This window comes from Ambystoma mexicanum, chromosome 1q (genome assembly GCF_040938575.1).
Source record: "Ambystoma mexicanum isolate Mex_15411 chromosome 1q, UKY_AmexF1_1, whole genome shotgun sequence".
Taxonomy (NCBI): domain Eukaryota; kingdom Metazoa; phylum Chordata; class Amphibia; order Caudata; family Ambystomatidae; genus Ambystoma; species Ambystoma mexicanum.
This window is the reverse complement of record NC_090922.1, coordinates 1415216037-1415241094: the sequence shown is the minus strand read 5'-3', so window position 1 is coordinate 1415241094 and position 25058 is coordinate 1415216037. Positions and strand designations below refer to the sequence as shown.

Sequence of the window (25058 nt, the reverse complement as noted above, 5' to 3'; positions counted from 1 at the left end):
GAGAGGAAAGTAGAGCATGATCACACTACGAGAGGGGAGTAAGGCGAGGGTTGGAGATGGGGCGGTCTGAGGAGATGAGAGCATCTAAGTTATGTCCGGCAGAGTGCACTGGACCAGAGGGAAGAATGGAGAGGGAAATAAAATCACAGAGGTGGCAGAAGGTCACAGACGCCACATCCTGGAAGTCGAGGTGAATGTTGAAATCTCCAAGGAAGAGAAGCTTGGATGAGGTCACGAGAGAAGATGCAAGGTTGGATCATTCAGAAAGGAAGTGGGAGACCTGTTCAGGCGGTAGATGGTAGCTAGAGTCAGAGAGGCCAGGGGGAGGCCACGCCTGCAGACAAGGGATTCCAAAGAGGAGGAGGATTGAGTGGGGACACACTCAGGGAAAATGAGAGCCACTCTGTCACCAGGCTGGATAAGCCTGGGTTTGGGGAGGGTCTTGTAACCCTGGATGACATGAACAATCTTGCAGGTGTTCACTACTCTGTCCTAGGGTGGGATGCCCTGTCCCAGGCAAGTGTCCAAGACTGCTCTGAGAACCAGAGGGACTGGGAGAGATATTTGAAACCTGATGGTCCGGGAGAAGCTCAAGCAGTGCAACAGGTGACACGTCCGGTACATGGGTGCCGATACCTGGTCCGGGGAGCGAGCTTGGCTGAGCCAGAAGCCCAGATATGGATGCCCTCTCATCTGAGGTGAGCCGCTACCACTGGCAGCAGCTTGGTGAAGACCCTGGGTGCTGACAAAAGACCAAATGGAAGGACCTTTCATTGTTAATTCACAGGTACTTCCTATGTTTCTTGTGTATGGGTAAATGCAAGTATGCATCCTGGGAGACAATCCAATTCTGAAGGTTCAGAGTGACAATTGTTTACTTTCTCTTAAGCAAGTACAAGTTCAAAAGCTGTGGATCTAGGATGGGACCGTGTCCCCCATCCCTATTCTCCTTCGCCATCAAAAAATAAGTGGAGTATCGCCCTTTGCCTAGTTACGAGCAGAGTTCCCAGGCTAAAGCTCCCTTTTCAAGAAGCTGACAGACCTCTTCCAAAAGGACAAGATTCGGTGGCAACTGCCCATCTAGTGGGTGGTACGGAGAATGAAAGGGAAACAGGTGAATGACCTGTAAGGCCCATGCATCGAAAGTGGTAATACACTATTCCCCTTTCTCAAATTGGGATAAATCAGCCTCTCAAAAGGGAACTGATGGAGGAAGTCCATTTCAGAGACTTCACACATGGGGCAGCGGAGCGCACATTGGAGGTTGTGACACCACCTCTACCCTGGCCCCCGTTGGCACGGAGCTGAACCTGCTTTCCTGAGAGAGCTTGACCCCTTCTCATCTGCGTGTAGGAGCAAAAACCCCTGCCCATGGATCTCAGATTCCTGTTGTTGCACAGCCAGTCTCAGCGAATTTGCAGTCGTGTTGGTGCAATGTAAAATTTGTAGCGACTCATCAGCCTTTGTACCAAACTGGTTGTTCCTGTCAAACTGCATGTCCACAAGCTTTTCCTGGTCATTCAGGGAAAAATCTGACAACAGCCAGCAGTACTTTCTCAAGAGGTGCTGGTAGCCATCTTCTCGCTACACAGTCCACAGTGTCCAGGCTCAGTTGAAGGATCTGCCAAGGGGGTTATATCTTCTCCCAGGATTGATGGGATAGCTAGAATTGTTTTTACAAGATCTTCTGCAAAGGTTAAGTTAAAGATGCTACAGCCATGACTACTGCAAAAACCATGTTAAGGGAATACTTCCCGCGGTTCGGGCTACCAAGAGTTACATGGTCGGAGAATGGTCCACATTTTATCACTGCGGTAATTCTGCAGATATGTGAGGCATTACAAATTGACAAACGGTTCCATTCGGCCAGACATGCTCAGAGACAACGGTATCATCAAGAACAAGCTTGCTAAGACGTGTGCCGGCACCAAACTAAAATGGCCGGACGCCTTACCGATCGTGTTATTATCCATGCATACAACCCCTCAAACTAAGACTGGGCTCTCTCCATTTGAGGTGGTAATGGGGAGACCTGCCAATATTTGGAACCTTCCTAAATGCAATTCATTGAGAAATGTTGAAAATGTATTACTTTCAGATTATTGCGGCCAGTTGACTAAAAACCTGTATTTGATTTATCACCAGTTACGAGAAGCTTTAACTGTGCGATACGAGGGCCCGGGTCACAGTATACAGCCTTGGAGTTGGGTGCTCATCAAGGCATTTAAGCGCTGGTGTGGCCCGTTCCAAGTCCTGTTGGTCACCCAAACAGCGGTGCGGGTCTCTGGAAGAAAGAACTGGATCCACGCGTCCCACGTCAAGAAACTTCCTCACCCAATGCCACACGTTACAGAAGAAACAGAACCCCTCGCTAATGCTGCAACCAACGATCCCAAAGCAGTAAATAGCACGGAGAGTGTGTCTGAGAATCTTTGAGCCCGTGAGGTTTGGGGAAGCCGCCATTTTGTCTCCACACTCTCCAAAGGTTTTGCATCCGGAAACTGCCGTTTCAAATTCGGCATCTTCACTTGTCTCCGACATGTTGCTTCCAACGGGAAGTGATGACATATTGTTTCCGGATCAATCAGTACCGGGAAAAGTAAGATACAATCTGCGTCCGGGACAATGGACAAAATGCCTGGGCCCCGAAAACGTATTGCTGTGTTTTTATAATGATATTTGGGTTTATAAAAGTCACTTTCTTAGGATTGTGGTACCTTGAGGAAATGCATCCTTTAGAATCTTTGTTGCCCACTGAAAATGTATCTGCTGTCCCTACTCCCTTTGTACATTTGCATACCCTGTCCCCTAGGGACTCTCAGCATAGGCAAAGGTACCACAATAATACTCTACTACTTATCATGAATGCTACGCATGCTATTTTTAATAAGTCTAACTGTTGGGTCTGCTCACATCTACCGCAACACGGGGATAAGGGGCTAGGTTGGTATATTCATCCTTTACCTTTGACAACTGCTTGCTATGCTTCTCTTAGAACACTGTTCTTTGGCCGTTGCATCTCAGGGATCTTTGATGGCACCAATTTGAATAGTTTTGAGAAACGTTTTTGGACTCCCCTGGGATGCTCGCTTTTCGCAAACAGGAGTAAACCTAACGTTGCTTCTATAAGGCCTCCTGATAGCCTGTCTCGTCCTTTTCAATCTCCGATTTCCTTTAAGATGGCTCTGATAGGCAATAAGGATGCCATGCCTCCTTCTTACACTGTTAATCATAGCCCCGATTCAGTTTCCTTTAGTATACAGAGGAATGGAACTCAGTCAATGGGAGATTTTCTAGGTTGTGCCAATGTTGCAAATTTGACTGGGGAAAACAGACCTTTGTATGTAGGCGAACCTGTCTACTTTGTCTGCGGTAATGAAGCATTGCCATGGTTGCCCAGGGATTGGCAGGGAACCTGTTATTTAGGGATCCTGTTACCTGGGTGTTTATAGCTAGAAAAAAAGAACTTTCAAAGGCTCATACACAGCGGGACGAGAATGGTGACACTCCAGCACAAATCTTGGGGGATATAGCAAAATCAGTTGTGCCATTTTGGGGGCAGATAGCGAATTCCGAAGATATCAGAAGACTAGCGAGAGTACTGGAGAGAACCATCAACCGGACCACGGACATACTCTATAATATGACATTAGAACAGAAGGTGATAAGACTAGTAGCACTTCAAAACCGGATGGCATTAGATGTCATTCTGGCTGAACGTGGTGGAGTGTGTAAATTAGTGGGGTCCGCTTGCTGTGTTTTTGTGCCAGATTCCTCCCCAACCATCTTCAAGGCAATACAGAATCTGTATGTCCTTAGTTCAGAAGTGCACGTTCCTGAGGGAAACTGGGATTTTAGCGCTTGGTTCTGGGACTTCTTGCGATCTTGGGGTTGGAAGGTACTTTCGGTCTTGCTGATTATTTTGGGAATCCTGTTTCTTTGTTGCTGTATTCAGTGTCTACCTAGTATATGTTCGATGCTAGGGGGATGTTGCGCACAAGCGATAGGTACAATAGGACAAAGTGTACGGCCCAGATAAAACTTCCAAAGAATATGTGTTGAAAGAAATTTTAGCGAATGGCCTAATGGCAATAGATATTTCCGACAACGATTCAGGGTGCATGGACGATGATGCATGGAGTTATTTGCAAGGAGATCCAAAGTAGTTTTAGCACTTGGCATAGGCCATAAGGAGGGTGTGTCAAAAGAGAAATTATATTGTGCCTCCTATCGCAATAAATATATGTATATTGGCCTACGCCAAGCTGCTCACAAGTCGTTTGCGAAGAAATCCATGTTGCAAGGTCCTGACCTTAAAATCAATGTAAGCCGCCATTTTAGGTCAATCCGCCATTTTAGGTTCGCTTTGTAAAGTCACCCTGTGAGTTAAAATGGTGGACGATGTCATTCCAAAATACAACATGGCCGTCTTGACCTCTGTATGTAGCTAATATGTAACTTGCCTCCAGGCCACTTGTTGAGGTCGTGAACTGAAACCTTGTCCTTCGTTGACCTGTGTGTAAAGGATTACTCGTGCAATGAAACTGATCCGCGAGCATACGTTAAGAACAATGTATTCAAATACTGAACATAGAACATTGTTTAACTACATTGTATTAATGTTTGAGAAGACCTACATGGAAAATCCCAGAATACACAGTTGCCATATAGGCTTGTTGATATGTGTATTTAAAGCAAACCAGTTATATGTGGATGTGCAAGACTTGGCATGAACCCTAGATCGGTGATGTGTTAGTGGATCCTCTGTATTTGGAAGATGAGCCTATATAGGGCCGAAAATATCGACGGTCGAGGTCCTTCAAAGAACTGATGGCTTGGGCTGTGTCTGATTTGATTCCTTTCAGGTGGTCGTCTACTTTCTTTCCAAAGAGATCTTATCCATCAAAGGGCATGTCTAATATCTGCGCTTGGACTTCAGGCCTGAAATTAGTACCCTTCATCCAGGCCTGCCTTCTGAGCACTGTGCCATGTGCCATCTGTCTGAAGCCTGATTCGGCCACATCAACCGCTGAGTCGATCATACGATCCGATGTTACTTCACCATCAGCGATTATCGATCTAGCCTCTTCCTGGAGCTCTGGCGGTAACTGCTTAGCCAATTTGGACATGCAGAGCCAAAGCTTGCGATCAAATCTTGCGGTCATGGCCAGCACATTACCCGCTCTGATGGTAAGCGACGCAGAAGCCGACACCTTCCTGCCCATGTCTTCTAGCTTACGCCCGTCCTTGTCTGGTGGTGCTGACAGAGGCAAAGCGGGATTGGCAAGCTTTTTCCTTGCTGCAACTGTGATAACCGAGCCCGGTTTTGTATGACCTCTCAAACAAAGCGGTGCAGACTCGGGTGCTTTATATTTCTTCTCTGGTCTGGACACCAGAGCCGGAGTAGACAATGGCATAGATAGGATCTTGGATCTGGACTCCCAGATGGTGTCAAGGAGAGGGATGGTGGTCACTGTTCTCCTGCATTTGTCCTTGTGCTCATAAAGCACTGATTTCCTTTCCTCTGATGTAACTTGAATTTGAACAATTCTGCAGCCTTGACTATTATGGTGTGGAAAGAAACCTGATCATCCGGCGGTGAGGCATCGCCTGGTGAGTACTTCTTCCTGGGCTTCTCGACTACATAGTCATCCCACTCACTGGTTGCGTCAGGTTCCTGTGTAATTTCGCCTTCTTCTGGATCAGAGAATTCTCTAAAAGGATCCTCCTGCCAATCTGAGACCGAAACTGAGGACGGCACCATTGTTGGATCCCTATCCGGAGAATGAGGTCTATGCAATGACCGTGACGATGGGACCCTTGTCTGCGAAGCACTGCAAGACCTGCTCCTAGGCCTTTGAGCAGGCTCAGATGATCTTGTTCTCTTTTGAGGTCTACTCCTGTGAGGTGAACTTCCCGACGTGCCTGGAATTGGAGATGTGTCTCTCCGATGGGTTTCCGTTTCTATGGGATCAGTCGGTATGTCCTTCTCACTTTGACGTCTGTAAAACTCCTCCACGATCCTCTGCACGGATAACATCAGTATCGGGTCATGAGGAAATTCGGCCTCTTCCGTGGACGGCTGCCAAGGGGGACTGTGTTTTGCATAGGGGAGGGACAAGGTTGCTCTTCCACTACTTCTGCATCTGAAAATTCTTCCTGGAGAATCACACCAGGGAGCTCTGCCATGTCCCCGAAAGGCGAAACTTGTGGTACCATTGGTTCAGCAGCTTCAGCACCCTCAAGGAAATTGTCCTCAATGACAGGTGTCACCCTGTCATGAGCAGAAGGCGTCTCGGACTCCAATCCTTCCGTAGCTGCAGGAACTTGCGGTGTCGCTGACGGTGTTGTGATCAATGGTAACTTCGTCGACGAGCATCTCGCAGATGGTAGTTCCGTCGACGAATGTGGTTTGGATCCTGTCCACGAGTGCTTCGTCGATGAATGTGGTTTGGATCCCGTTGACGAGTGTTTCGTCGACGAATGTGGTTTGCCCGTCGACGAGTGCTCCGTGGAGGAGCGCGTCATGGACGAATGCCTCGTGAACGAATGGTGTGTTTTCTTAGTCGACGAGTGCTTCGTGAACGATAAATCCGATGACGATCTTGCCCTAGACGATGTTTTATGTATAATCGTCATCAATGATGGTTTCGTCGACAGTATGGCTGATGACAGACCTTTACCTTCGCTCGTGGACGGCTTCCTCATCGAAAACTACCCCCCCCCCCATTTTTTGCAAACTCCTCCTTGCCTCTGGAGGTAGATTTTCCTGACAAATGTGACTTCTTCTGGCTTGAAGAGTCCAGTGGAGGCAGAAAGGGTATTAACTCCAGCTTCCTCTTGCTTTTGGCAATGGGAGAAGAACCCCTTTCCACTGAAGAGGCCCTTCTCTTTGAAGTTTGCCTCTCAGATGCAATGCTGGAGTGGACAGGAGCTGTTCTGACAGACTCTTCGCCCGAAGATTAATCCCTGGCTGGTTCTGTGGGTACCTGGAGGAGTGATCTGAGCATTTTGCGTTCTCCAGCATGGCGAATAAGTCGATCTCTGGGAAGCCCCATTCGGGGAAGACGCCGAGTAAAATGTCCACTTGTAGCATCCACTCGTGCTCTACGGGTAGGTGGAAGTCTCTGCTGAATAAGTCTGCCAGAAGATGGAGTTCCCCTGGAACATGTGTTTGAGTTCCCACTTCCGAATGTTCTGGGATAGTTTGGACAGCCCTAGATTGCCTCCCTGTTTAAGTAGTACATGGCTGTAGTATTGTCCATGAGGATTAGAACTGTTTTCCCTTGAGGTGTGTTTGGAAGGCCTTTAGGGCCTTGAATACTGCTAGTAGTTCCAACAGGTTGATGTGATTGGATGCCACTGCTGGAGACCACACGGCATTTGCCGTCTGTTGAAGGAGGCGAGCTCCCCACCGCAGAGATGTGGTGAGAGTGGCTTCTACTGCGGAGGTGGTGAAGGTTTTCCCTTGACCACCACTGCAGAGACTGAACGAGGGCTACCAAGAAACAACCACTAGATCGTCCCCACTGGCCTGACACCATGGATGCTGGATGCTTCCTGTCCCTCCACGGGACTGTGTCTCTCTCAATCATCTCCTCAGTCCTTCCCCTCTCCAACCCTCTCACCACTCCTCTCTCCTGGAGTGACTACTTTCTCCTCTCTCTACACCCTTTAGGCCAATCCTACACCTCACATTGCCACCCACCTTCTCAGTCATTCGACCCAAGAAGCGTGTGCAGTTGAGGCTTTCACCGGCTCTTTTTCTCCCCCTCCTGCACCCCTGCCTGACTCCCACCCTGACACAGCCCTTTCAATGCGCCACTCTGCTATCTCCGATACTCACGATGCACTTGCCTCGGTCATGTGGATCCGCATGAAGCCTAAAGCCAAGTGCAATTCCTGGTACGACTCAGATCTAGTCACCCTTAAACGCAAGAATAGGGTAGCTTAGAGGAAATGGTTGGCATCCTGTACATCTTCCGACATACATGCCTGCCGCCTGCTCTTAAGGCAATACCGACTTGCTGTCCTCACTAAGAGCTCACATCCAAGCCCGCATTTCTGCGGCATCCAACAACACGGCCAAACTGCAAGGAGCTGGCCAATCCCGCTGCAGTCTCTACCTCTTCTGTCCCTTCCCAGGCACTCTGTAAGGTCCTGGATTCTCATTTCATCTCTAAAACCCAGGACATCCTGTCCACCCTCAGCTTCTCCCCTGTGGCCACCCCCCTCCCTTCTCTGCCTTGCCTCTATTCTTACCTCACAAGGTTTCTAGACAAGTCCGATCTATGAAAACCTCAACAAAACAGGCTCTTCCCTGTTCTTCCAAAACCATCAAGGACCATATTGACACCCTAGCTCCAGCTTTGGCTGTCTTCTGAAACCACTCTTTCACCTCTGGAACCTTCCCCTACACCCTGAAGCACTTCTCAAAAAGCCCTCAGCCGACCCCTCCCTTTGCCTATCTCCATCACTCCTTTTCTGGGCAGACTCCTGGAAAAACTGGCCATCTCCCAGCTTAATCTGTACACTGAATCTGTTGGTTGTCTCCATGACCATCAATCTGGCTTCAGAGCAGCCAGAAGCATGGAAACTGCTCTCCTGAACATTCATGAAGACCTGCTCTCAAACCTTGAATCTAATCTCCCCTCTGTCCTGATCCTACTTTATCGCTTCTCTGCCTTTGACATGGTCAACCATGTCATCCTGCTCAACCGGCTCCAGGATAACCTGGGTATCACTGATCAGACTCTGGCCTGGCTGACTCCTTTCCTCACTGACCGACCTTCCCAGGTCCAACTTGGGTTCTCGTTGTCCCCCTCTCTCCCCGCCTCCTCCCTCCTCCCCTCTCTCCCTCCCTCCAGTGTTCCCCAGGGGTCTACCCTTTCACCCTGGTTGTTCAACCAATACCTGGCACCTCTCGTCCACCATACTGCTGCTCTCTGCTCTAACTTCCAGCACTATGTGGATGACACCCAGCTCGTTTTCATGCTCTCCTCTGCCACCTCTTCTTCTCTCATCCCAGTTTGTCTGTCTGCAATCCAAGAGTGGTGCACCACCAATGATGTCTGCCTTAATGCCAGCAAGACGGAGATCCTCTTCATCAGCACACCTGCACCCTTCTTTCCCTTCACTCTCTGGCCGGCTTCCCGGCCCTCTTCCTGCTACCACCTGTGAGGCTAAGAACCTCAGGGTTATCTTCGACTCCACACTCTCCTTATCTCCTCCCTTCTCCGATGTCTCTATGAAGTCAAACTACCAACTGCCCAGAGGTATTCTTCCTTTCCTTCCCCCGGAAGCTCATCGTCACTAGAGCTCTGGTTCTCTCTAGGCTTCACTACTGTCCAGCCTTTTTTAGATCTGTCCGCCTCTACTCTCTGTCCTCAAGCCCAGGGATCGTATCTCTCCAGCACTGAAATCTCTCCATTGGCTCCCAGTGGCTGCAATGATCAAGTTCAAGAGCCTTTGCATTGTCCACAAGGCCTTCTGGGGGCTGGGGCCAACATATATCCAGCTTTCTCTTCTGAAGTATCTCCCTGCTCAGGCTTTTTGTTCCTCCACCATTAACTCCTTGAGGGTCAGTCACTTTTCCAAGCAACGACCGGTGGTCAGATCTCTCTTTGGCTGGCGCTTTGCTCTGGAACAGCCTCCACACCTCTCAAACTTGAGCAGAACCATCTCAGGTACCGGAAGCAGCTCAAGACTTTCCTCTTTGTTTCTGCCTTCTCTCTTCCTCTCCCCTGCTGATCTCCAGTCCGATACTGCACTGGTTACCTGGCTACCCTCTGAACCACGGGCCCAGGTCCCTGCCCCAGTTGCACACCTGCATTGCCCCAGTCCCCCTACCTGCACTATCACTTGTTGTCTGTACTTAACCCCTGCACGGCCACCTGTTGGCCACACTTCTTGTTTGATGTTGGATTCCCATGTCTTGCATTTGCTCCTCCTGCCCTTCCCCCAGCACTTTTCTCCTTTACTATCCCCTGCACTTGCGCGATCTCATCTTCACTGAGCCTAGTAAGACCTTTGTTTTATGCCCCCTTTGTTCCCCTCCCCTGCCTTGTCGTGCCTTGAAAAACTTTATAGGCATTCTATAAATAAAACATATCATATTATCATATCATTGGCTTGAGAGCCACACTTACATGGGGCGCATGTACAGGCGAGCTTGAGGAACTAGGTAGATGCAGGAAGCCATCATCCCCATCAGTCGCATGGCTTGGTGTACGGTCACTTGGTGACTGGCTACATAGTGAGGCATCTCGAACAACATGTTTTAGACCCTCTCGTTGGAGGGGGAAGATGAGCCCGTCTTCTGTCTGAATTAGAGCTCCCAGAAACTGTTTAACTTGGCTGGGGTGTTTTCTCGTTGATAGAGAATCCTAGGTTGAAGAGGAGATCTACTGTGCTCTCTGTATTTGTCTGGCATGTTCCGTACAAATCCCCTGTTATGAGCCAGTCGTCGAGGTTACAGTAGACTGGGATGGACTGCCTGTGCAGGTGAGCCGCTACTACCGCCAGCAACTTGTTAAGATACTTGTGGCTGAGGCAATACCAAAGGCGAGAACCTTGAACCGATAGTGGGTGTCCTCTATCATGAACCTGCAGTACTTTCTGTGCGCTGGCAGCATTGAAATACGAAAGTATGCATCTTGCATGTACAATGTGGCCATGTAATCCCCCTGCTGCAGCAGTGGGATTACCTCCTGAAGTGTTGTCATCCTGAACTTTTGAGATTTTACATTCTTGTTGGCAGGTCTAGAACAGGGCGCATGGTGAGATCCTTTTTGGGTACAAGGAATTAAACTGAATAAATACTCTTGTTAACTTGGAGAACGGGATGACTTTGATGGCGCCCTTTTCCAGCAGGACCTGAACTTCTTCCAGCAGGATGCGCAGGTGTTCTGGCGACAAGGGTCTGCTTCACGGTGGGTGGTAGCGAGGTGGTCGGGGAAACTCTATACAATACCCATGGACAACGGGCTTTAGTACCCACTGATCTGAAGTGATCCCCTGCCAGGCGTGGATAAATGAAGACAAGCGACCCCAGACCAGGGATGCATGGGAGGGGACCTGAACCGGCGAGTCACTTTAAGGTGGAGGCCGGTGAGCCTCTGGGAGTAGAGTTTCTGCCTCTACGAGAGCCCCTTTGCTGGTATTTAAGTTACCAGCAGAGCCTTGACAGGAGGACCAGGAATTATTTTCTAGATGCATTGCCCCTGGGGCGAGCGGGAGCAGGATTGGCCACGAAAGGACCGGCGTGCGTTAGAGCCTCCACACAGGTTAAAGGGCTTAACCGTGATCTGGCTAAGCGATTTTAGAGGTTTGTGTTCTTTCTTTGCCATCTCTAGGGTGTCGTCAACCGCTTTCCTGAAAAGGTTTGAATCCTCCACTGGCTTTTAATTAGAGAGGCCCGAGTTTCGGGTCTAAACCGAGTTTTTTTTTTTTTTTTTTAACAAGGCAGGTCTTTTAAAGCAGTGCATAAAGGGTGCATCCCGCGGTCTCAGCCAAGTCAGAGTGTTCTTCAGTATGTTTTGGGTTACTTGTCTGCATTTAGCCATGACAGCCAGCTGGCATGATCGGGTGGGCTCTGGAACATTCTGAAGACCATCCTGCACTAGGCCCCACTGTAATCACTGTAACTTGCCAGTAGCGTGGTGTTATTTGCGATCCTTGTGCAGTAGGGCGCAGAGGCGGTGACCCGCGAGCCCATGGCGTAAAGCTTCTTGCAGTCTTTGTCCGGACGGGATTCTGTTGAGGACAGAGGTACCCCTGCCCTATTCCGAGTGGTCGCAATGACTAAGGAGTCTGGTGTGGCATGAACCCCGATGTAGAAGGGGTCCGAGGGCGATATAATTTCTCCACCCGGAGGTTTAACTGCCCAAGTGAGTGACGGGGACAGCAAAGAAGGGGCCAGGCACCACTTTATAGAATTCAGTAAAGGGATAGCTTGGCTAATTGGAGTCTTCTCCTTCAGGATATCCTCCACAAAGCCCGAGTCTGGAGCGGCTTTGTGCGTTGCAATTTTAAAATGGTCAGGTGCTCTTTTTAAAATGGAATTGAACAACATCTGGTCGTCCATAGGTGACGACTTTGTGGAGGGGTGGTAGGGGGATCCAGGCAGATGGCACCTGGGTCGACCGTATGCATCGGTGTAAGCCAAGGATCGTGATCCTCCGCCTGGTCCTAGTCTGGGTCCTGATCAAAAGGGTTACATTCTTACTCATTCTGGTTTGGGTCATCTGGGACCTGTAAGATGTCTTCTTGGTGTCCCTGTGCAGAGGTGGACTCTCTGCAATTTGGAGGGGTTGGGACAAGAGTCCACTTCCCTAGGTCTTTTGGGTATAATATACCAGTCTGAAAAGTCAATGAACTGGGACATTTTGTCCATGTATTGCTCAAACCTTTCCCTAGTCCATAGAGAAGAAGCTGAATGGTCAGGAGGAGGGAAGGAATCCTCAAAAGCGGGAGATTTTCCTAATAGGGCCTTATAGAGGGGGGGGCTTCAGAACAGTCCGTGACAATAGGGGGTGCCCTTGTACTCCTTGGCCACCAAAATGAAATGCTTTCGCCAAGTATCAGCAGCTGTATAAACTGTCTCGACCCAACTGAAGGCGTGGTCAGCGACTCCCCCGGGTCCTTCGGCGCTTGTGCGAAATCCTGTTTCAAAAGATGCCCATTCAAATGCCGCGAATGTGGTTGGGTAGGGGGTTGAACCGTGATGTTCGGCAGGTTCTGCTGAAACATTCGACAGTCCTGTGGTCATTGAGTACTTCTTCGACGACTCAGTCGAAGAGGGGTTAGGGGTTGTGTGCTTGTGTAGATGTGGTGCGTGGCTAGCCTTGTCGCCGGGTTGTGATTTTCCATAACAATGCTGGTGGCCAGTCTATCAGGGACGGGAACAGGCATCTGGGAACACACAGGCTCCGCTGAGAGGTCGATGGCTTCCAATCAGAGACATGGCTGCCGACAAATACCTCGTTGTCTGAATCGACAGCGTCGACGGGGGAAAGACCTTCGGCCTGCATAGCGTAGGCCGCCAACTGTTTAGTCCACCTGTCTTTCAACGTCTTCGGTCAAAAGAGCTTACAGGCCTTGCATGAGCACTCATCGTGGTCCCGAGGAAGACACCGATTGCATCGACAATGGGTGTCCTTCCAAGGAAACTTGTGTTGCACGACGGGCAGAATTTAAATGGAGTCCTCTTCACAGCAGAGGGTAGCAGCAGCCAGAAAAAGAAGAGCAAGAGGGGTGAAGGAAAAACATTCTCAGAAAGGAATAAAACCCAGAGCCCCACTCTCTCTACTCTAAGGGCTGGAGGGCAGAGGAGACACGGTCAACAGTCGAGCAGTTGTAGATGTCTTCAACGGCAGGAAACCCACAAAGGGAGTAGATGACCATTGGTCCTGGAAATGAACTTTAGCAATATTAACGCTTACAAGCTGGACATAAGCGACCAACTAGGTTGGCGGAAAAAAACAATCTGATGGGACCTCGACGCGTGAGGTATTTTAGGTACACTACATGTCACGTTAGGGATAGTGTTACAGTCACGCCCATTTCGATCTTCGAAAGAAAGATGCAATATTCCGCGATTTCCAATAGATGTCGGACTTTATGCACAAAATGTGATACTAAGCAGATTCACAAGTATCAGAAACACTGATTTATTAGGCTTTTAAAAAACACACATCTAGGTGAATATTGTCACACACTTACTATAAATACATATATACATTCCGTCTTGCATGATGATAGAAAAGGAAACTATTCAAACCAGTGCAATACAGATGAGTAGTCATATGCCGTTATCACAGTAAAACACTTTGGAGCAATACTAAAACATTTCCCCATTACTTAAGTCCTGTCCAGAGACAGTCATCACTTACAAAGAAACTTTTCAGGTAGGTTTCTCATGTTATTGGATGATGCCAGCGGTTCTGACTCAGAGTTCCAAAAGGTTAAGGAATGTTCAGGCCGTTAGCTCCCTAAATCCCACTAGAGTAGATTAAGCCCAGGAGGAGCTCCTTGACCAGATCACCACCAAACTAAGTCAGGAATGAGAGAGACGGGGACAGGACTTTACACCCATGTAACCCTATGGAAGATGGAGGGGAAGAAACATGTTTACTAACTTACATCCCCCACCCCCTACTCATATTCCTCGAAACCATTGTCAGATTTAGATTCAGTCTTTTGCGGTACTAAGTAGGCACCTACACCCGTAGCTTGCCTTGTCCTTTATTCAATCCACATGACGGCAGCCTCTTATTACAAGCCCCTCCCGCACGGTCTTTTAAAAAATGGCACTTTTGAAAAATCACGTATGCAACACCACTTGTACGGGTTTCTCCAGCTGCCTCGAACCAACCGGGTCACACACAAGGTGCCTCCAAATCCATACCCAGAACCTTTCAATGCACCAGCTTGTTAATATACTCGCACCTATTTTTACTTACCTTACCAGCATGCCAGTACACTTGCTTACCTCTGCAGCACAGTTTCTCTACGATTAATTCCACACTTTGCTTACCCCTCCTCCACAGTATACCACGGCTTAATTCTGTACTCTCATCTTATCTTACCTGGATCCCGTTCCAGCCCCACCAGGTAAAACAGCGAATTATCCACGATCTATTCATTCATTCGCATAAACACCAATTACATTGGGCTCTTCTAAATTGTTGCAGAGACCTCCTGTCCATCCCAAGGACCACAACCTTTCGCCAGAGATATATTCTACAACTGGCCTCGTAACAACGGTTAGCCATGTCGCTCCCACTACCCTAGGTATGTTTTCTTTTTGCAGTGTCTCCTTGTGAACACACTCTAAAAATCTTTTATGTATTAATACCCCCTCCCCCATTTTAATACCTGTAGGTGCCTGGCACTCTTCTACCATCATTGTGCTCCAAGATTTCCCAGTCCTGAAGACAGTCCGGTGCAACTCCCAGCAGTTTTCCATCTCTTCAACCGCTGGCAGCTCAATCCACTCACCGTACTAGAAACACCCGATTCATGTGCGTCGACAGTGTTTACGTGTTGCCTCATGTTTTAGCAACACATGAAACTACAGTCACTTCAGTTGTACTAACCCACCGATATGCATAACCACTTGAGATTTGTATACAATGTTCTTTCCTGTGCCTAAAATGGCAAATGCCGCCTTTTTAAACATTTGTTTTTGAGAAATCAATAAATTGCATTTTTTATGTTTGTAAACAATTTAACTCCCTCGTGTTCCTTGGAAGAGCTAACTGACATACGCTACCTCAGCTCCACTGCTTACTATAGAAGACTACCAGAGCGTTAATGACAAGGGTAGTTTTTGACTCTATTGTCGCTCTACAGTTTTAACGTAACCCTCTGGAGTCAAGCCCCCTTCAAAAAAGAGGGTTCCCCTAACCTTATCTCACACATCCAAGGGGATCAAGCCATGAAAATCATTAGTACAAAAAAAGATATCCTGGATTTGGCAAACTGAAATCAATCTAAAGAGCAAAGCATGAGCCACTGAAACACAAGGCCAGTCTCCAGTGTGAAGGAAATATTCTGTGGAAGAGGAGCTGATGGGCACTGTAGGAGGAGGTTGGAGATAGGTGGAGCAAAGCGATGCATGCACTACAGGTTCTCACTTTCTTTTGAAGTCTTCCTGGATGCCGCAGGAAGATGACTTGGTCGCTGCACCATTGTGAACACATACTAGGAGTCTAGAAGAAGCGATGGGGGAATAAACGCGCCAGTTGCTTCATATCTTGCACCAACCTATAAGTATGACACTAGAACAGAGATCCTCATGGGATCACACTTTGAACACTTGGTGGCAGTTTCAAGAATTCTGGATACATACTGCGGCTGATATTTCAAACTATTTGTGGGACAAAGGTACCGAATCTAAAATGTTACATTACATATTGCTGGTCACCTGTCAAGGAAGTGTCATGAGATGTTAATAGACTGCAACCCAATATGGCATTCATTCTAAACGTTTGCATGACTTATTGGTGTAGGGGCCTTCAGGCATACTTTGGCATATTGATGAATTCTTGTATATATGATCGCTGGTCTATGCGATAACAGCAAAGTCTAAGGTTGGAGACCAATCATTGGCATACTTAATCAAATTTACCAAGGTTGTTTAAATGCTATTAGTTAACAGAACACATTTGCAATAAACGACAGAAGTAGTGACATGACCCTGCCTTAGTCTAGTTCATCGCTCTGGCATTTATATTTTGCAATACATAATGAAACCATTTTCGTAAAGGTTCTTTCTGTCAGCTTGGGGAGTGCAAAAGTACACACACACACACACACACACACACACACACACACACACTTGGCAGAACTACACCGGTAGTGAGGCAGCGAGATACAGAAATGTAGTTCTAAGGGGAAACTGAGTGGATGAGTGTTTGAGGTGAGACTCAGAGTGGGGAAGTTGAAAACACTTGTGCGTGAATGGGTGAGGAGGGTCTTAAGAGAAGGGAAAAGATGGGTAATGGAACATCTGCTTAACGAGAAAGGTGGTAGGGGTAATGATGCTATGCTTGCATTAACGTGGTGAGGGCAAGGAGAGCCTACAGGAATGAGTGGTGGGGGGGGATGTCAACCTACTCAAAAAAAACAAAAACACCAGGTCTGCTTCTAGTCAACGAGGATTAAGGCAAGAAAAGGATTATTGGTTTATATCAGTAGTTAAAGGGCCACAATATGAGAAAGAATAAAAGTAAACAAGACCGAAAGTACTTAAAGCATTAATTTGAATCCCATTTAACGACATGGAATAAAGTAACTCGAGGCCTAGCACTACGGCTAATCGTGCTATTACAACGCGCCCCATGCAGCGAGATGGAGAAGACACTGGGCTGTGATGTAGAAGAGACTTTTGCAAAATGGGGAGATGCTACAAAGTTTCAGGTCTGAAAACCTTCTGGGGAACATCTACATGGAGACATATTTCAGGAATATAGAAACATGCCCATAGAAATACATTAGTATGCCTTTCAGCCAGCAGCAAAGTAGACAATTTAAGAAGTTGCCTCAAAAGTGAAGCACAAATGTGGGCTTGTATACAGACCAACCTTTTAATGCATCAGTGTTGAAATCTACACAAGCCCACTATTTAAATTTCTATTCCCAGTACAGATGATGCAGTTTTCATTCATCCTAGAAAGATAAATGAAAAATAAATCTGTGATAGGTTTACTATGATACTCAAATGCGTATAAAAAACATAAGTACAACTGAGGCTACTGTATATTGGGTATTTGAGTGCTATAATAAGTAGTTGCCACTGGAGGACTTCTACACACACAATAAGATCAATAACCAAACATTTGCCTTTTAAAAATAAAATATAAAAGCTCTTGACAACAGTGTAAGCTCTTCCATTTAAAGCACTGAAACTGTAGACCCATCAAATGCACTACATTCTCAGTGCACATCTTGCATAAGGTCAGGGTTCAAATGCATTTGGCATGAGTCTGTATTCTTTCAGCACGAGACTCACGAATAAGGAGAGGAGGGTACTCCAATGACGAGGAAGCGATTTTTCTTTCTGAACAGACGCCACAACCCTCTGTGATTCCCTCGGACGTCCAAGTCCCAGATATGGAGGCACTGTGAAATTGGAAAGGGAAAAAATGACCATTGCAATAATCAACTCAACATTTGCTTCTCAGGAATGTGGGTTGTCTGCGAAAACACTTACTGAAAAACATTTGTTTAAAGAAGATCTTTGTCCCAAAAAACATCGCACAAAGGTGTAAGGGTGGAAGGTTTTAGGAAGTAATAATATTAAATAAAGGCAGCAGGTAAGAGGTGAGATAACAGGAAGGTAAAGGGGAATGGCTCCATCCCCATAAAGGCAAAGGGGGAAGAGGAGTGACCTTAAAAAATAAAATCCAAAAGCATTATTGATAAAGATGTTTTCAGACGGACAGTCACATAGAACAGACTTTGGTGCAATGACACCGCTTACAAACTGCTTATTGCTCCACCGGTGTGTTCCATAAAGGACAAATCATCCACATCTCTGAAAATGTAGTTATTGTTTTGTGCATACAATCTATTTTTCTGAAATAACCAACTAAAATATTTGACAGTTTGTCCAGAGAGCATTGTTTTACACTGTTGCTCGTAGGATCACAAACATTAAAATAAGAATTACAGGAGCAAATTGCTGGTTCCATTAAATTCACAAATGCAACATGGCTTCGAAAGGCTCATGTGTAAGGAACCTTCACGTGTAAGGAACATGGTGCAGAAGCAGATATTTGATTGGCCTAAGCACCTTCGCAAGCTGAGTCCAGGTGGTGAAATCGGCTTCTTGGTCCATTCTGATGTACATCACGTATGTTTTTCCCTCTGTGTCAGGGATAAAGGAATCTTCACAAGGGTTTTTGGTGTGATCCAAAATCTCTGCCTCGCTACAAAATAAAAAAGATACCCTCATGAACATATACCACTGAAAAAGGAGACAGCGCAATTAGTGATGGACAAGATGAAACGTAGAAGGCTTCACAGCCATTCTCTTGTTTCTTTTACTGCGTAGACTCAATATATTGTTCACCCACCCCATGTAGAAATCAGGACCAACTATTTCATCACATTTATTAGAAAGCCAATCCAACATATTAGTACATGGAGCTCATTATTGATAGCCAGGCAGTCTGTTAAGAGTGCCGTCAATAACTGCTGCTATTGACTACATTCTGAACATTCCGTCTTCCGAAGCAGGCACAAATCAACAATGTAATGTCCAGGCAGGATTTTCTTTCAACAAGACCCTCGAGTATGACCTTTTTCTGGCTGTAAAACGCTATTTAACTGACGAAAGAGAGCGCTACAACAATGGAAAATGCTTTCATTTTTTAAACCATTTGCTTTTACATTACACCTAGTGCATGCTTATAATACATCAATTTTAGTTTAACCATGTGGCAATTAAAACAGTAACTTAAGTCAACCATGTTATTTATAGAATACACAATAAAACTTGCAAAATGTAGTTGGCCCCAGAGCAAGTTAGCTTACAATAACTATCATTATCCAAGTTTAGGTATGTAGGTCATTCACCAAGTATGGCTTGGTTGCTTCACAGGGTAAATCTAGTTTACAGCATGCACATTAATAGTACACGATTATTATTGCAATAATGCCCCCATCTTAAGAGAAACCAAATAAAATACTTTGTTTTTTAAACACATCTAGTAATGCATAGATATGCAAAGAGCCAAATTGTTACTTCACAAGCTGACTCCCGTTTCTGTACGTACACATATTGTTCACGGTTACTCTAATGCATCCATTTTGATTAGCTCAATACAGTACAATGTTACATTTAATTGACTCATTCAATTGACTCAATAAAGTGATATATTCTTATCACAAAGCAGACTCCATATCCACGGGTTTCGCTCAAACAGGCTTTATCAAGTCCGAAGTCTAATCAGGTTATACACGCATTAACGCTTGCGTAGTGTAGTAGACAACAGCCACTTCAACTCTTTCTATTCTTGTTATCCATGCCTAAAGTATTGTAGCAATTTCCTTAATTATTGCAATGTGTAGCAAGCACTGGTGTCCCGTGTGCTTTAAACTTGTTTGGGAAACCAGCGGCAACTACAATATTATGCATATAATAATATGAACTACCAAGGAATCATCGGACAATTTAATTAAGAAAGAATTTTAAAAGGCTGCTATTTACTACACCACTTCATTGCGCAACAAACAAATGTTATTAATAAGTATCACCTCAGTTTGTGAACTAACATGTTGGCTCTTTGCATATGACATACATTACTTACCGTAATAGCATTTCTGATGATTGTATCTGCTTAGATTCACATGCTGTGCATACCGTCCAACATCTAGTGGTAATCGCAGAGTATTGTATCTAGTCTTTCGATGATCTAAACGTCGACATGGGCGTGCTTGTAACACGATCCCTAACATGACGTGTAGTGTACCCAAAATCCCTCATGCGTCAAGGTCCCTCTGGTAGTATTTTTTCTGCTGTGAGGGAGCCTATGACTATCGTGAGTACAGAGAGAGAAAGGAGTAAGAGGTCTATGTTCCTTCTACTCTAAGAGGTGAGGAAGGGTGGGCGCATGTGAATCTAAGCAGATGCAATCATCAGAAATGCTATTACGGTAAGTAATGCATGTCTTCTGATGCTTGTGAATCTTAGAATCACATGCTGTGCATAGACAAGCAAGCGGTACCCAGAAATGGTGGTGGGATGTGTGAAGGAACAGTAGTAAAGAGATGTCGTAGTACTGCTTGTCCCACCTGAGAATCAGACCTACAGCGAGTATCTAGGCAGTAGGGTTTTGTAAAAGGTGTTTACAGAACTCCAGGTTGCTGCCTTACAAATGGACTTGAGAGGAACATTTGCAATGAATGCTATGGAAGCCCCAGTGCCCCGAGTAGGGTGTACTATAGGCTTGAAGGGCAGATCTCTCTTTGCAAAAGTGTAGCATAGTGTGATGCAATTTACAATTCACTTTGAAATGGCTGATTTAGAGACAAGGTCCCCTTCTCTACCATCACTGACACGAAAAACTGTTTTCCTTAGTGGTTTAGTCTTTTCCATATAATATACGACCGCTCTCCTCACATCAAGTGTGTGGAGGCTTTGTTCTGCCACGTCAGTGGAGTTCTGGAAGAAGGTGGATAATTCTATTAACTGGTTCATGGGGAATTTTGAAATTAATTTAGGGGCAAACTGTGGCCGAGTGCGCAGAACCACCTTATCTATGTGAATTGTGACAAATGGGTCTAGAACTGAAAGGGCCTGAAGTTCACCAACTCTTTTTATTGAGGTGACTGCCACCAGGAAGGCGGTCTTGTAAGTGAGTGCTTTAAGACTTGCGTTATGCATAGGTTCAAATGGAGGTCCCATTAGTCTTGTGAGAACCACGGTCAGGTCCCATCCGGGAGCTGGGTTTGAAATTGGGGGATGAAGTCTTTTAACCCCTTCCATAAAAGCCTTGATAACTGGTATATTCCACCACAAAACCTTTTTCTGGGACGTAGTATATAAGCAGAAAGTGCAGCTAAGTGTACCTTCAGGGAATTAAAAACCAGACCTGAGTCTAGTAGATGAGTCAGGTATAGGACAATATGTGTTGGGGAGCAATCTATGGGATTGATGCTCTTGGAATGGCACCAGATGACGAAGCACTTCCATTTATTGGAGTAGCAATGTCTGGTGTTTGGCTTTCTTGCTTCTCCAAGTATGTCTGTGCATCTCTGAGGAAGTTGGAGGTGTCCGAACTCTATTACCTCAGGAGCCAGAGTTTGCGGGCATGGATGTAGTGTTTCCCCCTTGTCCTGTGATAGCATGTTGTACGGGCATGGTAGTTTCCTCGCAGGGGAGACTGACATTGCCATCAGATGAGAGAACCATAGTTGGCGGGCCCACTAGGATCATCGTGACTGGTTCCTGGTGCATCTTGTGCACTATCTTGTTGAGTCGTGGGGGGATGGGGAGCATAAACAAATTTCCCAGACCATGTTATCCAGAGACCGCCCCCCGCACCCTTGGGAGCGGTTCTGAGGGTACCTGGAGGCATAATCTGGGCATTGTGCATTCGCCAGAGTTGCGAACAGGTAAATATCTGGGAAGCCCCAGTCTGCCAAGATGTTGAGAACAATGTCTTGGTGCAATTGCGACTCTTACTCTATGGGTAGTGGGAAGTCTATGCTGAGCACGTCTGCCAGAAGATTGAGTTCACCGGGAATGTGTTGAGACAGGAGGAACATCTTGTGTTTGAGAGCACATTTCCTTATGTTCTGAGACAGTTTGGATAGCCCTGTAGGGTGAGTGCCCTTTTCTTGTTCAGGTAGTACATGGTTGTGGTGCTGTCCGTGAGGACTAGGACCGTCTCTCCTGGTAGGTGTTTGAAAGGCCTTCAGGGCTTTGAATACTGCTAGTAATACCAACAGGTTTATGTGGATGGATGCTACCGCTGGGGACCAAAAGCTGTACGCTGTCTGATGAAGGCTGTGAGCTCCCCACCTCATGAGAGATGCGTCCGTGGTGAGAGTGGCTTCTACAGCGGGATAATGATGGTCTTCCCTTGACCACCACTGCAGAGAAAGAACGAGGGCCGCAGAGACAAGCACTAGATCGTCCATTGCCTGCTGCCTGACACCAATGCCTTGAGAGCCACTCTTGCATGGGGCGCATGCGCAAACGTGCGCGTGGGACTAAATGCAGGAGGCCATCATCCCCAACAGTCGCATGGCGTTGCGCATGTCACCTCACGATTGGCTACATTAGTAAAGGATCTGGAACAGCATGTTTTGAACCCTCTCATTGGAGGGAAAGACGAGCCCATCTTCAGTCCGAATTAGAGCCCCCAGAAATTGTTTGACTGGGGCACAAGATGGAATTTTTCTCGTTGATTGAGAATGCCAGGTTGAATAGCAGATCTACCATCTTCTGAGTATTTGATAGGCATATTTCGTACAAATCCCGTTATTAGCCAGTCGTCGAGGTAAGGATAGACGAATGGATTGCCTGCGCAGGTGAGCAGCTACTATCGCCAGTAACTTTGTAAATACCCTTGGGGCTGAGGCAATGCCAAAGGGAAGGACCTTTAACTGATGGAGTTTGTCCTCTATCATGAACCTTAGGTGCTTTCTGTGCGCTGGCAACATTGAAATATGAAAGTTTGCATCTTTCAAGTGCAATGTTGCCATGTTATCCCCCTGTGTTAGCAGAGGGATTACTTCCTGCAGTGTCGTCGTTTTGAGGCTTGACAAACGTATTCGCTGGGCACAACAGGGCGCATGGTGAGATCCTTTTTTGGGTACACCGTAGTACACTGAATTAATACCCGTGTTTACCTGTAGAATGGGGACAACTTCTATCATGCTCTTTTCTTGAAGGGTCTCCACCTCTTGTAACAGAATTTTCACGTGTTCTGGTGATAGGCATCTGGATTTTGGTAGTGGGTATCGAGGTGGCTGGCTGAACTCGATAAAGTAACCGTTGGAGACTGTCTTGAGCAGCCACTGGTCTGTGGTGATCTCCTCCCATGCATGAAGAAGACATGCATTACTTACCGTAACAGCATTTCTGATGATTGTATCTGCTTAGATTCACATGCTGTCCATATGGTCCGACATCCAGTGGTAACCGCAGAGTATTGCATCTCGTCTTTCGGGGACCGAAAGGGGACGTCGGCATAGGCGTGTCTGTAACACTATCTCTATTGTGACGTGTAGTGTACCCAAAATCCCTCACGCGCCGAGGTCCCTCCGATTGTATTTTTTCTGCCATGAGGGAGCCCAATGCTATAGTGAGTGAGTACATAAAGAGAGAAAGTAGTAAGAAATCTATGTTCCTTCCACCCCGAGCCGGGAGGGCGCATGTGAATCCAAGCAGATACAATCATCAGAAATGCTATTACGGTAAGTAATGCATGTCTTCTGATGCTTGTTAATCTGCTTAGAATCACATGCGGTGCATAGACTAGCGAGCAGTACCCGGAGTCGGAGGTGGGTTGTGAGAAGGAACAGTAGAGAAAAGATGTCTTAGTACTGCTTGTCCCACCTGAGAATCAGACCTAGAAGGAGTGTCTAGGCAATAGTGTTTTGTAAAAGGTGTGTACAGAACTCCAGGTTGCCGCTTTGCAAATGGACTCAAGGGGAACATTTGCAATGAATGCTATGGATGCCCCTGTGCCTCGAATAGAATGTGCTTTCGGCTTGAAGGGCAGTTCTCTCTTAGCAACAGTGTGATGCATTTGACAATCCACCTTCAGATAGCTGATTTAGAGACAGGATCCCCTTCTCTACCAGCTGCCACTGAAACGAAGAACTGTTTTGTCTTCCTCAGTGGTTTAGTTCTTTCCAGGTAGAACAGGACTGCCCTGCGCACATCCAGTGTGTGTAGGCTTCTTTCGGCCATGTTAGTAGAGTTCTGGAAGAAAGTGGGTAGTTCGATTGATTGGTTGACATGGAACTTTGAGATGAATTTAGGCGCAAATCTGGGATGTGTGCGCAGAACTACCTTATCTTTGTGGACTGCAACAAAGGGGTCTAGAACCGAAAGAGCCTGTAGTTCGCTAACCCTTCTGATAAAAGTGATAGCCACTAGGAAGGCTGTTTTATAAGTCAGGTCTTTCAGACTTGCTTTATGCATAGGCTCAAAGGGAGCTCCCATGAGACTGGTCAAAACCACATTCAGATCCCATCCAGGGGCTGGGTGAGAAATGGGAGGATAAATCCTCTTAACACCTTCCATAAAGGCTTTAGTCACCAGTATTTTCCACCATAACACCTTTTGTTGTGATGTGGTGTAGGCTGACAGAGCAGCCAGATGAACCTTTAGGGAATTGAAGACTAACCCAGTGTCCAACAGATGGGTTAGATACAGCACAATGTGTGTCAGTGAACAATCGATGGGATTTACGCTCTTGGAATTGCACCAGATGACAAAACGTTTCCATTTGCTGGCATAGCAATAACGTGTATTTGGTTTTCTCGCCTCCCTGAGTATGTCCATGCACCTCTGAGGGAGTTGCAGGTGTCCAAACTATAACCTCAGGAGCCAAGCTGCTAAATTCAGAGTTTTTGGGCATGGGTGTAGCGTCTCCCCCCTGTCCTGAGACAACATGTTGTACGGGCAAGGTAGTCTCATTGGTGGGGAGAGGGACATTTCCATCAGGTGAGCGAACCAGGGTTGGTGGGCCCACATGGGGGCCACCAGTATCATGGTAACTGGTTCCTGGTGCATCTTGTGCACCATCTTGTTGAGAAGGGGAGTCGGGGGAAAAGCGTAGACAAATTTCCCTGACCATTTTATCCAGAGACCGTTACCCTTGGATAGGTTCTGGGGGAACCTGGAGGCGTAGTCTTGGCATTGGGCATTCTCCTTCGTTGCAAACAAGTCGATCTCTGGGAAGCCCCATTCTGCGAAGACGTTGGACACAATGTCTTCGTGTAGCCGCCATTCGTATTCTTCTGGCAGAGGAAAATCTCTGCTGAGTAAGTCTGCCAGAAGATTGAGTTCCCCTTGAACATGTTGGGACAAC

At 46.7% G+C, this 25058-nt stretch overlaps 1 protein-coding gene across 1 annotated transcript in view; it reads right to left on the bottom strand.

Annotated features, from left to right (window-relative positions):
• The window catches only part of POMGNT1 (protein O-linked mannose N-acetylglucosaminyltransferase 1 (beta 1,2-)), a 532666-nt gene that overhangs the window by 40789 nt on the left and 466819 nt on the right, over positions 1 to 25058 (bottom strand). The window contains exons 19-20 of the mRNA XM_069642286.1: positions 18299 to 18434; positions 17516 to 17625 (exon numbers count right to left, since the gene is read on the bottom strand). Of these exons, the coding sequence (XP_069498387.1) occupies positions 17516 to 17625; positions 18299 to 18434 (246 nt within the window). The remainder of the gene's footprint in view (positions 1 to 17515; positions 17626 to 18298; positions 18435 to 25058) is intronic.